The sequence below is a fragment of the Bos mutus genome, chromosome 5, assembly GCF_027580195.1.
Source record: "Bos mutus isolate GX-2022 chromosome 5, NWIPB_WYAK_1.1, whole genome shotgun sequence".
NCBI lineage: Eukaryota > Metazoa > Chordata > Mammalia > Artiodactyla > Bovidae > Bos > Bos mutus.
The window spans coordinates 72,147,638-72,161,707 of NC_091621.1; the positions used below are offsets into that span (position 1 = coordinate 72,147,638).

Here is a 14,070-nt window from a genome sequence, read left to right on the forward strand (position 1 = left end):
CATATTGAAATTCTCTCGTTTTTGTTTTTTGTTTTTTTTTAGGTATAGTGAAATTATAGGAGCCTTAACCACCTTTTTGTCCTTTATTTTTTAAAATAAATTATAACTTTCTGACATACAGGTTTTATACACACACACATACATAAACATATATATGCATGTATATGTTGGGTTGATCATAAAGTTCATTTGAGTTTTCCATGAAAAGTTACAGAAAAATCTGAGCCAGATAATCATGATGGTGTGATCACCAACCTAGAGCCAGACATCCTGGAATGTGAAGTCAAGTGGGCCTTAGGAAGCATCACTATGAACAAAGCTAGTGGAGGTGAGAGAATTCCAGTTGAGCTATTTCAAATCCTGAAAGATGATGCTGTGAAAGTGTTGCACTCAATATGCCAGCAAATATGGAAAACTCAGCAGTGGCCACAGAACTGGAAAAAGTCGGTTTTCATTCCAATCCCAAAGAAAGGCAATGCCAAAGAATGCTCAAACTACAGCACAATTGCACTCATCTCACACGCTAGTAAAGTAATGCTCAAAATTCTCCAAGCCAGGCTTCAACAGTACGTCAACTGAGAATTCCCAGATCTTCAAGCTGGATTTAGAAAAGGTAGAGGAACCAGAGATCAAATTGCCAACATCCACTGGATCATCGAAAAAGCAAGAGAGTTCCAGAAAAACATCTATTTCTGCTTTATTGACTATGCCAAAGTCTTTGACTGTGTGGATCATAACAAACTCTGGAAAATTCTTAAAGAGATGGGAATACCGGATCACCTGATCTGCCTCTTGAGAAATCTGTATGCAGGTCATGAAACAACAGTTAGAACTGGACATAGAACAACAGACTGGTTCCAAATAGGAAAAGGAGTACGTCAAGGCTGTATATTGTCACCCTGCTTATTTAACTTCTATGCAGAGTACATCATGAGAAACGCTGGGCTGGAAGAAGCACAAGCTGGAGTCAAGATTGCCAGGAGAAATATCAATAACCTCAGATATGCAGGTGACACCAACTTTATGGCAGAAAGTGAAGAACTAAAGAGCCTCTTGATGAAAGAGGAGAGTGAAAAAGTTTGCTCAAAACTCAACATTCAGAAAATTAAGATCATGGCATCTGGTCCTATCACTTCGTTGCAAATAGATGGGGAAACAGTGGAAAGAGTGACAGACTTTATTTTTTTGGGCTCCAAAATCATTGTGGATGGTGACTGCAGCCATGAAATTAAAAAATATTTACTCCTTGGAAGAAAAGTTATGACCAACCTAGACAGCATATTAAAAATCAGAGACATTACTTTGCCAATAGAGGTCCATCTAGTAGTCAAGGCTATGGTTTTTCCAGTAGTCATGCATGGATGTTAAGAGTTGGACTATAAAGAAAGCTAAGCATTGAAGAATTGATGCTTTTGAACTGTGGTGTAGGAGAAGACTCTTGAGAGTCCCTTGGACAGCAAGGAGATCCAACCAATCCATCCTAAAGGAAATCAGTCCTGAATATTCATTGGAAGGATTGATGCTGAAACTGAAACTCTAATATTTTAGCTACCTGATGCAAAGAACTGACTCACTGGAAAAGACCCTGATGCTGGGAAATGCTGAAGGCAGGAGGAAAAGGGGACGGCAGAGGATGAGATGGTTGGATGGCATCACCAACTCAATGGGCATGAGTTTGAGTAAACTCTGGGAGTTGGTGATGGACAGGGAGGCCTGGCATGCTGTAATCCATGGGGTCTCAAAGAGTCAGACCCAACTGAATGACTGAAGTGAACTGAAAAATCTGAATAAACTTTTTGGCCAACCCAGTATGTCATATACATGTATATTATAAAGAATAACACATTGAACAACAATAGATTTATCACTCATTTAATAAATGAAACACAAAACACCAGATCCCCCTCGCGGATTGAATCTCTGTTGTAAACTGTCATTATCCAGAACGTGGTGTTATTGTGTTTACACTCATACGTATTGAGCTAAACAATATATTGTATTAGTTGAAGTATTTTAAAATTTTGCAGTGTCAAAAGTGCATGTATTTTTGCAGCTTGCTTTTGTCATTCATTATTTTTGTGAGATTTATTTATGGTAGTATGTACAGTGTGTGTTTATTTGCTGTCTTTACTGTTCAACTTTCTGTTGTATGAATATATCAAATTTGTTCATGTTTTTTATTGTTAATGGATATTTAGGTTACACATTGTTTTTACTCTGTTATGAATAATGCTGCTATGAATATTGTGCGTCTATTTGAGTTTCTCTAGAATATATAACTAAAAATGGAACTGTTAGATCTTGTGAATCTTCAGCATTACCAGATGTTGGCAAATTGTTTTACAAAGTTGCTGTACAATTTAGAACCTCATATGAAAGTACAGAGTTCTCATTGTTCTACATGCTCACCATCACATTTAAAATTTTCCCAATCTTATTGACAATCTTCATTGCTATTTTAATTTGTATTTCCCTATTACTAGTGAAATTGAGCTTCCTTTTCCTTATATATATAACTTATAATAGCTAAATAGCTTATTATTTAGATTTCCTCTTCTGTGAATTGCTTGTGTATAATACACAGTATATACTGCTAAATATATTCTGGTATAATATCTTAATTAGTTTTATGCATTGCAGATAAAGTCTAACTTGGGTTTTTCATTGTTTTAATGGTGTCCTTGATGAGCAGAAGTTTAAAATTTTAATATATATTATTATTATTTTTTTTTAAATTGTTTAAGAAGTCTCTACTCAAAGATTGCAAATAATATTCTCCTTTGTTTTCTTTAAACAGTTTTAAAGTTTTGCTTCTCAGATTTGGATTTTTTTATCTAGAGTTTATTTTTAGATCTGGAGTAAGGAGGTGATATCATTTTAAAACTATGTAGATGTCTAGCTAGCACCATTTATGACTAGTCCATCCTTTCTCCACTGATTTGTGATGCTACCTCTGTCATGCAGTATCTAGTTTTCACTTGTGAAACTTATTTTGCTATTCTTCTCTGCAGTCCATTTTCTATCCTTGTCTTGATCTTCTGTCATTGTCCTTATTCTGATAGGTCTTTATATCTGATAGGGTGAGTAAGTGAGTTTTCAAGGCAGAATAAAAGTAAAGGCAGATAAAGCTGTGCAGTGTAGTAGGACACAAAATTTGAAATCAGAAGACTTAATTCCAGAACTGTAGTCAGTTATCAACATGGATGAGCCTGATCAGAAGTTTATTTTTATGTGGGCTTTTGATGACCATAAACCAAAATTTTGAAATGAATTTTTTTTAATGAAAACAAATCTAATACAGATGTAGGTCTCATTAGTAAAGAATAGATTCCACTTGATTGGGAAAGAAGCCAAAGACTCTGCCTACCTGATTCAAAGCCAAAGTCTCAGAAACAATAATTGAATTTAGGCCACCACAATGATGATACATATGTCCTTGGTGTTTTTTTTCTTCTGTGAGGCTTTTTTCCCCCCTTTAGCATGAATATTTTTTTTTATTTGATTAAAAGAATTTAAGCCCCAGGGTCTTTGGTAGATGATGGATCTAAATTGGGAAAATATTTTTCATATTGTGTTCAAATAAACTCACATTGCAAAATTCTGTTGATTGAAATTAGAGTGGTATTATTGGAGACTAGTTGTTGAAAAGATAGTAAAAGTAGGCTATTCATAGCTAGGCAGGCAGTTGTAGAAAAAGGACAATGACCAAGATATAGTGATAGTGGTGGAGGCTGATTGTCTGCCTTTTCTGCTGGGGATTCTCCATCAGTTCCCAGTAAAAGACCAAAGAAATATATCAGATGAGGCTTTTCAACTGTTAAGATGGTTTTTTAAATTTAACTTTATTTTTTATTGGAGTAATGTTGATTTATAATATTGTGTTAATTTCAGGTGTACAGCAAGGCAATTCAGTTATCCATATACATATATCCATTTTTTTTTGTATTCTTTTCCCATATAGGTTATTACAGAATATTGAGTACAGTTCCCTATACAGTAGGTCTTTGTTGATTATCTGTTTTATATATAGTAATGTGTATATGTTAATCCCAAACCCAATTTATCCCTCCTTTTCACCTTTCCCCTTTTGTACCTGTAAGTTTATTTTCAAAGTCTATGAGTCTCTTTCTGTTTAGCTTGAGTTGCTTTCTCACTGTATCGTTATCATGGCAGGTACTGACTTGTCTTCCCTGGGGATTTGTTTTAACCAGAACCTTATAATACAAAATGTCCCATGTTACAACCCTCTGTCCTCCAATTCTCCTCTTTACTGTCTTGCCTAATTGAAGGTTTTGGTTGTTGCTGTTATTACTGATTTTGTTTTTAGCACTTCTTTAATTCAAGCATTTGTGATATATGGACAGTATTTCTAATTTATGAAAGATAATACAATGCAGTTTAAAAGTACTGTAGGAGTCATCAGATGTGGTTTCTCTCCCAAGTTCCCTTTTTCTCCTCTCCTCCTTTTCTGGGTAAACTTATCCAGTCCCATATTTTGGATTATATAGATCAACTTATCTTCTGAACTCTAGACATGTATCTATTTATATGACATTTCCAACTTAACATGTCTAAAATACAATTCTTAATTTTTCTTCTTAAACCCTGTTCCTGCATTTCATCCCCAATTCTTTCCATTCAGTAAATGGTATTGTCATGTGAGTAGTTAGTTGTTCATTTGCTAAGTCATGTCTGACTCTTTGCAACCCCATGGACTGCAGCTCACCAGGCTTTCCATCCTCCACTATCTCATAGAGTTTGCTCAACTTCATGTCCATTAAGTCAGTGATGCTATCTAATCATCTCATCCTCTGCCACCTGCTTCTCCTTTTCTCTTTAGTCTTTTTCAGCATCAGGGTCTTTTCCAGTGAGTTGGTTCTTCACATCAAGTGTCCAAAGTATTGGAGCTGCAGCTTCAGCATCAAGTCCTTTCCAATGAATACTCAGGATTGATTTCCTTTAGGATTGACTGGTTTGATGTCCTTGCAGTCCAGGGACTCTCAAGAGTCTTCTTCAACACCACAATGAACTAAACATCAATTCTTCGGCACTCAGACTTCTGTATGGTCCAACTCTCACAGCTGTACATGAGTACTGGAAAGATCATATCTTTGACTGTATGGACCAGTCCAGCTATAATCACGTGCCAGTTAGAGCTAAAGTGTAATAAGGGAATTTTTAAACAGAGTCTAAAAGACAAAATAAGCTAATTTGTAGAATAGAAATGCAAAATGATTAGAAATAAAAACATGGGCTACTAGAATCCAGGTCTGAAGTGGCTGGGGTGGCTAGGTATTCAGTTTCTGTGGGTATACAGAAGTAAAAGTGTTGCATGGGAGTCAGAGGACTAGAACTACTAGACTTACCAGTTAAAAGTAGGGGTTAGAAATGGGACTCTCCTGCTCCTAAAAGAAAGTTTATATAAAATGTGCAACCAACTCTTTCCTGAAGCTGCATTTAGCATTAAAAATACTTTAAAATATTTATCTAAAGATGTGAGAGGGCCAAACTTTAATGACTCAGTAGCTGAGTCTATGGTAGCTGATAATGTCTGGAGTGTGCAGTCATCAATATTAGACCTGGTTTTTAATTAGGGCCCCATAAAGTAAAGTGAATTTGCTCAGTCATATCTGACTCTGCGACCCCATGAACTGTAGCCCACCAGGACTCTTCCCTTCATGGGATTTTCCAGGCAAAGAGTACTGGAGTGGATTGCCATTTTCTTCTCCAGAGGATCTTCCCAACCCAGGGATCAAACCTGGGTCTCCCACATTGTAGGCAGTCACTTTACCATCTGAGCCACCAGGAAAGTCCAGGGCCCCATGGGTATTGGTAAAGACAAAAATGAATGAAACATGGTGGATAAATAGGGGGAGTGAGGGAGAGAGAACAAGAGAGAGAGAAAACTCTGTTACTCAAGATCTGTAAACAGAAATTCCAAAGCACAATTAAAAAAAAACTAAACCTAAAAAGTCATTCAATAAAATCAAGTCAGGAGATGGATTCACTCCCAAATGTAATAAAAGTAATAAATAGAAAGTAATAATTTTATAAAGACATTTTTAAAAATATGTATGTTTAGGATTCTTCAATAAATAAATAATAAAAAGCACTTTAAAAGAATAAGAACTTATGATAAATTAGCAGAAATGAAATAAGAATAGACAAACATAAAAGCCAATTTGCCTAGAAATGTAGTTATAGGAATTAAGTCAATAGATGGAATGAATTCTAAAGTAGACATGATTAAAGAGAGAACTAGCAAAGTGGAAAATTGTTCTAACTCTTTAGATCACCCAGAATGTATAATAGAGACATAAAATACTCAAAATTATCTAATTATGCCATTAAGAGATATTAAAAATAGGTTGAAAACTTCAGTTTACATCTAATGGGAGTTCTAGAACAAGGGGCTGTAAAAATGACTAAGAAATGATAACTAAAGAACTACATCCTGAATTTTTCAGAACTGAAAACATGAAACCTCACATTAAAATTACTCTCTGCATACTAAGCAGGACAAGTAAAAACCAATCACAATGAGAAACATTCTTTGCAACTATAAGACAGAAGGCTAGAGACATTTAAAAGCTACCAGAGAGAAGAAATCTCCAAAAGATTATCAACTGTGCAGGCTTCTCAACAGCAAATGGGACAGCTAGAAGATAATGAACTAATGTCTTTAAAATGCTGAATAATGATAACTTTATCCATCTAAAATACCACTGAAGATTGAGGACAAGATAAAGACATTTTGGGGCAAAGACCAAAATAATTTAGCAGACCCTATCTATAAGAATTTCTAAAGAGCATCCTTTAGCAGAAAGAAAAGAGAACCCCAAGATAGGATGAGGGTGTACTTTTTGGTGAAGTCACTTAACAATGATAATAACAAGACCAATTATTTTTGTAAAGGTTATTCTGAGTCTCTGGAAAATGATAACAAGGAGTATTAGGTAGCTAAAGTGTCCTAGGAGCATAGTCTTGTTCAAGAAGATGGAAGTACTGAATACTTTTAACTATAACTTTTTCTCATAAAGCCAAGTAAAAGTATATATTGTAAATGTATGTATGTATTTTTGAGCACCTGCTATGTGCCAGACACTGATCTAGGCTCTGGGAATAAGACCACTGGGGACAAAATCTCATTGAGTTTATACTTTGGTAGGAGGAAACTATATATTGTTTAAAAACAGTAGTATAGCACAAACAGGCTTGAAAGAAATACATTGGTAAATAGGAAAGGATACACTTGAAAAATGTGATGGTATGATGAAAAAAAACTGGTGTGGCAGTATTAAAGTCAGATAAAATACTGTTTAAAATGAGCACTAAAGTATGTTGGGCAGCTAGAGCATTTATATAACACCTAACAAAGACTTAAAAGTGAAAAATGACAGGATTAGAAGGAAAACTGATGCCCACAGTTTAGCATGTCTCTGTTAAAACAGAAAGGTAGGGACTTACCTGGTGGTCCAGTGGTTAGGAATCCCCTTGCAGTGCAGGGGACATGAGTTTGATCCTTGGTCAGGGCACTAAGATTCCATGTGCTGCAGAGCAACCAAGTCCACACACCACAGCTAAGACTTGATGGAGCCAAATAAATACATATCCTAAAAAAAAAAAAATAGGCAAATAGAAAAGTAGTCAGGAAAACACATATACCTGGTTTTATTGCACTTCCCTTTATTGTGCTTTGCAGACACGACAGTTCAGTCACTTCAGTCGTGTCTGACTCTCTGTGACCCCATGGACTGCAGCATACCACGCCTCCCTGTCCATCACCAACTCCCGGAGTTTACTCAAACTCATGTCCATTGACTTGGTGATGCCATCCAACCAATTCATCCTTTGTCGTCCCCTTCTCCTCCCGCCTTCAATATTTCCCAGCATCAGGGTCTTTTCCAATGAGTCAGTTCTTTGCATCAGGTGGCCAAAGTATTGGAGTTTCAGCTTCAGCATCAGTCCTTCCAATGAATATTCAGAACTGATTTCCTTTAGGATGGATTGATTTGATCTTCTTGCAGTCCAAGGGACTCTAAAGAGTCTTCTCCAACACCACACTTCAAAAGCATCAATTCTTCAATGCTTAGCTTTCTTTGTAGTACAATTCTAACATCCATGCATGACCACTGGAAAAACCATACCCTTGTCTAGACGGACCTTTGTTGGCAAAGTAATGTCTCTGCTTTTTAATATGCTGTCTAGGTTGGTCATAACTTTTCTTCCAAGGAGTAAGTATTTTTAATTTCATGGCTGCAGTCACCATCTGCAGTGATTTTGGAGCCCCCAAAAATAAAGTCTGTCATTGTTTCCACTGTTTCCCCATCTATATTTGCAGTGAAGTGATGGGACCAGATGCCGTGATCTTAATTTTCTGAATGTTGAACTTTAAGCCAACTTTTTCATTCTCCTGTTTCACTTTCATCAAGAGGCTCTTTTAAGTTCTTTGCTTTCTGCCATAAAGTTGGTGTCATCTGCGTATCTGAAGTTATTGATATTTCTCCCGGCAATCTTGATTCCAGCTTGTGTTTCTTCCAGCCCAGCGTTTCTCATGATGTATATAAGTTAAGTAAGCAGGGTGACAATATACAGCCTTGATGAACTCCTTTTCCTATTTGGAACCAGTCTGTTGTTCCATGTCCAGTTTTAACGGTTGCTTCCTGACTGCATACAGGTTTCTCAACAGGCAGATCAGATGGTCTGGTATTCCTATCTCTTTAAGAATTTTCCACAGTTTGTGGTGATGCACACAAAGGCTTTGGCATAATCAGTAAAGTAGGAATAGATGTTTTTCTGGAACTCTCTTGCTTTTTCAGTGATCCAACAGGTGTTGGCAATTTGATCTCTGGTTCCTCTGCCTTTTCTAAATCCAGCTTGAGAATATGGGAGTTCTCAGTTCAAGTACTGTTGAAGCCTGGTTTGGAGAATTTTGAGCATTACTTTACTAGTGTGTGAGATGACTGCAATTGTGCAGTAGTTTGAGCATTCTTTGGCATTGCCTTTCTTTGGGATTGGAATGAAAACTGACCTTTTCCAGTCCTGGGGCCACTGCTGAGTTTTCCAAATTTGCTGGCATATTGAATGCAGCACTTTGACAACATCATCTTTTAGAATTTGAAATTGCTCCACTGGAATTCCATCACCTCCACTAGCTTTGTTCATAGTGATGCTTCCTAAGGCCCACTTGTCTTCAGATTTCAGGATGTCTGGCTCTAGGTGAGTGATCACACCATCATGATTATCTGGGTCGTGAAGATCTTTTTTGTACAGTTCTTCTGTGTATTCTTGCCACCTCTTCTTAATATCTTCTGCTTCTGTTAGGTCCATACCATTTCTGTCCTTTATTGAGCCCATCTTTGCATGAAATGTTCCCTTGGTATCTCTAATTTTCTTGAAGAGCTCTCTAGTCTTTTCTATCCTATTGTTTTCCTCTATTTCTTTGCACTGATCACTGAGGAAGGCTTTCTTATCTCCCCCTTGCTATTCTTTGGAACTCTGCATTCAGATGTTTATGTCTTTCCTTTTCTCCTTTGCTTTTCGCTTCTCTTCTTTTCACAACTATTTGTAAAGCCTCCTCAGACAGCCATTTTGCTTTTTTGCATTTCTTTTTCTTTTGGATGGTCTTGATCCCTGTCTCCTGTATAGTGTCACGAACCTCCATTGATAGTTGATTGCATCAGGCAGTCTATGAGATCTAATCCCTTGAATCTATTTGTCACTTCCACTGTATAATCGTAAGGGATTTGATTTAGGTCATACCTGAATGGTCTAGTGGTTTTCCCTGCTTTCTTCAATTTAAGTCTGAATTTGGCAATAAGGAATTCATGATCTGAGCCACAGTCAGCTCCCAGTCTTGTTTTTGCTGACTGTATAGAGGTTCTCCATCTTAGGCTGCAAGGAATATAATCAATCTGATTTCGGTATGGACCATATGGTGATGTCCATGTGTAGAGTCTTCTCTTGTGTCGTTGGAGGAGGGTGTTTGCTATGACCAGTGCATTCTCTTGCAAAACTCTATTAGCTTTTGCCCTGCTTCATTCTGTACTCCAAGGTCAAATTTGCCTGTTATTCCAGGTGTTTCTTGACTTCCTACTTTTGCATTCCAGTCCCCTATAATGAAAAGGACATCTTTTATGGGTGTTAGTTCTAGAAGGTCTTGTAGGTCTTCCTAGAACTGTTCAGCTTCTTCAGCATTACTGGTTGGGGCATAGACTTGGATTAATGTGATATTGAATGGTTTGCCTTGGAAACAAACAGATCATTCTGTCATTTTTGAGATTGCATCCAAGTACTTCATTTCGGACTCTTGTTTTGCAGACACCACAGTTTTTACAAATTGAAGGTTCATGGCAACACTGTGTTGAGCAAATCTGTTGGTGCCTTTTTTTCCAAAAGCATTTGCTCACTTCATATCCCTGTGTCACATTTTGGTAACACTTGGATAACAGGCATTTCTCTGAGTTATTGCAGGTTTGGTTCCAGACCACTACAGTAAAGCAAACATCACAATAAAGCAATTCACACAATTTTTGGGGGTGGGTTTACATATAAAAGGCTCTCCATGGGCCTCCCTGTTGACTTAGACACAACGGTATTGAAATCAGCCCAACTAACCTCACAGTGGCTGCTAAGGGTTCAAGTGAAAGGAGTTGCATACCTCTCACTTTAAATCAAAGGCTAGAAATGATTAAGCTTAGTGAAAAAGGCATGTTGAAAGTTGAAACAGGCCAAAAGTTAGGCTTTTTGAGCCCAGCAGCCAAGTTGCGAATCCAAAGGGAAGGTTTTTAAAGTAAATTGAAAATGACACTCCAGTGAATTCATGAATGATAAGAAAACAAAACAGCCTTATTACCGATATGGAGAAGGTTTTGGGATCTGCATAGATCAGCCAGTCATGGCGTTCCCTTAAGTCCAAGCCTAATCTAAGACAAGGCCCTAACTCTAATTCTGTGAGGGCTGAGAGAGATGAGGAAGCTGCAGAAGAAAGGTTTAAAGCTAGCAGGGGTTGATTTCGTGAAGTTTAAGGAAAGACGTCATCTCTGTAGCATCAGAGTTCATGGCAGAACAGCAAATGCTGATGTAGAAGCTGCAGCAAGTTATCCAGAAGATCTAGCTAAGATCATTCGTGAAGGTGGTTGTTCTAAACAACAGATTTTCATTGGAGACAGAACAGTCTTCTATTGGAAGAAGATGTCATTAGGACTTTCATAGCTAGAGAGGAGAGGTCACTGCCTGGCTTGAGAGCTTCACAGGGCAGGATGACTCTCTTGTTAGGGGCTAATGCAGCTGGTCTGGTGGCTCAGTGGTAAAGAATCTACCTGTCAATCCAGGAGATATGGGTTTGATCCCTGAGTCAGGAAAATCCCCTGGAGAAGGAAATGGCAACCCACTCCAGTATTCTTGCCTGGGAAATTTCATGGACAGACGAGCCTGGTGGGCTATAGTCCATGGGGTTTCAAGAGTAGGATACGACTTGGCGACTGAACAGCAACAAAATGAATGCTCATTTGCCATTCTGAATTATGCTAAATCTTCTCTTCCTGTGCTCTGTAAATGGAACAGCAAAGCATGGGGGACAGCACATCTGCTTACAACATGGTTTACTAAATATTTGAAGCCCACTACTGCTCAGAAAAAAGAGAGTCCTTTGAAAATATTACTGCTCATTGACAATGCGTTTGGTCACCCAAGCGCTCTGATGGAGATGTACAAGGTTAATGTTGTTTAATGCCTGCCTTCTCAACATCCATTCTGCAGTCCACAGATCAAGGAGTAATTTCAACTTTCAAGGCTTCATTATTTAAGAAATATATTTTGAGAGTGGCATACCTCACAGCTTTCAGGATCTTAGTTTCCTGATCAGGGATTGAACCTAGGCCACCACAGTGAAAGTGCCAAATTCTATCCACTGGACTGCCAGAGCAGTCCCATAAGAAATAAATTTTTAGGCTATAACTACCATAGTGATTCCTCTGATGGATTTGGGTGGTTAAATGAAAACCTGGAAAGGATTCACCATTCTAGATGCCATTGAAAACATTCATGATTCAAGGGAAGAGGTCAAAATATAAATATTAGGAGTTTGAAAGAAGTTGATTCCAACCCTCATGGTGCCTTGAAGGGCTTTAAGACTTTGGTGGAGGAAATAACACCCAGTGTGGGAGAAAAATTGCAAGAGAACTAGGATTAGAAGTGGAACCTGGAGATATGACTAAATTGCTTCAATCCCATGATAAAAGGTTAATGGATGAAGAGTTGCTTCTTATGGGTGAGCATTTTGAAAATGATTTCTTGACATGGAATCTATTCCTGGTGAAGATGCTGTGAGGATTGATGAAATGACAACAGAGGATTTAGAATATTACACAAACTTAGTTGATAAAGCAGAAGCAGGGTTTGAGAGGATTTGAAAGACTTTCTACTTTGGGTAAAATGTTACCAAACTAATTCATGCTACAGAGAAATTTTTCATGAAATGAGTCAATGGATGTGGCAAACTTCATTATAATCTTATTTTAAGAAATTGCCACAGTCATCCTATCCTACAGAAACCACCCCAATCAGTCAGCAGCCTTCAACATTGAGGCAAGACCCTCCAGAACAAAAAGAGTATGACTCACTTGAAGGCTCAAGTGATGGTTAGCAATTTTTAGCAATAAAATATTTTTTAAATTTAGATATGAACATTGTTATTTAGACTCTTATGAGTAGATACTACATTCTACATTATAATATAAGCATAAGTTTTATATGTACTGGGAAACAAAATAATCCCCATGACTCACATTATTGTGGTATTTGTTTATTGTGGTGGTATGGAACCAGACTTACAATATCTTTGAGAATGCCTTTATAGAAGATTTGAACAACACAACTAATAAAGTTGGTCTAATACATAAAGAAAATTTTGTACCTAACAGAGAGTAAGCGTTATTTCTGAGCACAGAAGGAGTACTTTAAAAAATGGACTATGTCCTAAATCACAGAAGAAGTTTCCAAAATATAAGGTAACCAGAATCAAATAGACTACATTCTGTGACTATAATAAATTAATTTGAAATCAACAATAAAAAGAAATATTTAAAAAAAACTCACCTGAATAGAAACTAAAAAATGTACTTATAAATAACTCATAGGTTAAAGAGGAAGCTTGAAAACAGCCAACAAAGCAGACATGAAAGGAGGAGCATATTAAATAAAAGAACAGAAACTAATAAAATGGGGAAAATGATTAACACTTTCCCTAATTGTATATTGTGATAACCAATGATAGGATGAGCAAAATTGGCAAGAAGAATATAGGTATTATTTGAGCCTCTATTCCTATTCATGGTTTATTTTCTATATTAGTAATCTTTTTCTTTAGACTAATATGGGCTAGCAAGAAAATTATAGAACTCAGGCTATAAAATATATAGTCATTGTCAAATTTTCAGCAGTGTATCTTTTCCATATAATGAGAAAAGTACAGGACTGAGTAAGTGCAAACATCAGACTTGTATAATTTTACTATTTATTTAAAAGATTTTACAGTGGTCTTTAAGAGAAATTTCTATTTATATATTTATGATATTCTTCTTTCCCTTCTTGTAGGTTACTCAAATGAGTCGTCCAGACCTGATTCTCTTTCTGATGAAATACCTGATGGCTCTCATAGTTGGTATTCCTTCCATTTTTTGGGTTGGAAGTAAAAAGACTTGCTTTGAATGGGCCAGTTTTTTCCACGGTCGTAGGAAAAAAGAGTAAGTTGAAGTAAATTATCATGGTGTTCACAGGCTTCACATTTACATAATTTTGTATGTGTGTGTTTCCTATGTTGAAACAATTTGGATTTGGAGGAAGTATTCCAACAAGATTATAACCTCAGCTGCCACCAGGTATGATTAAATCTTAAACCTAAAAACTTAGAAAAGATAGCCAAGTAGAACCAGGCTTAAGGCCTGTTCCTTACTAATTCGGAATATTTGAGGGAAAGCCAATCTTTTTTTTAAAAAAGCTCCAAATTATAATCTTCTTAAAATTAAAAACAAATGAATGCTTATATATGTATATTCTTATTTGATCTTT

At 36.8% G+C, this 14,070-nt stretch overlaps 1 protein-coding gene across 1 annotated transcript in view; it reads left to right on the forward strand.

The window, feature by feature from the left end:
- The window catches only part of LOC102273339 (frizzled-3), a 52,213-nt gene that overhangs the window by 17,423 nt on the left and 20,720 nt on the right, over positions 1-14,070 (forward strand). The window contains 1 exon segment of the mRNA XM_070371012.1: positions 13,597-13,745. Within this exon segment, the coding sequence (XP_070227113.1) occupies positions 13,597-13,745 (149 nt within the window).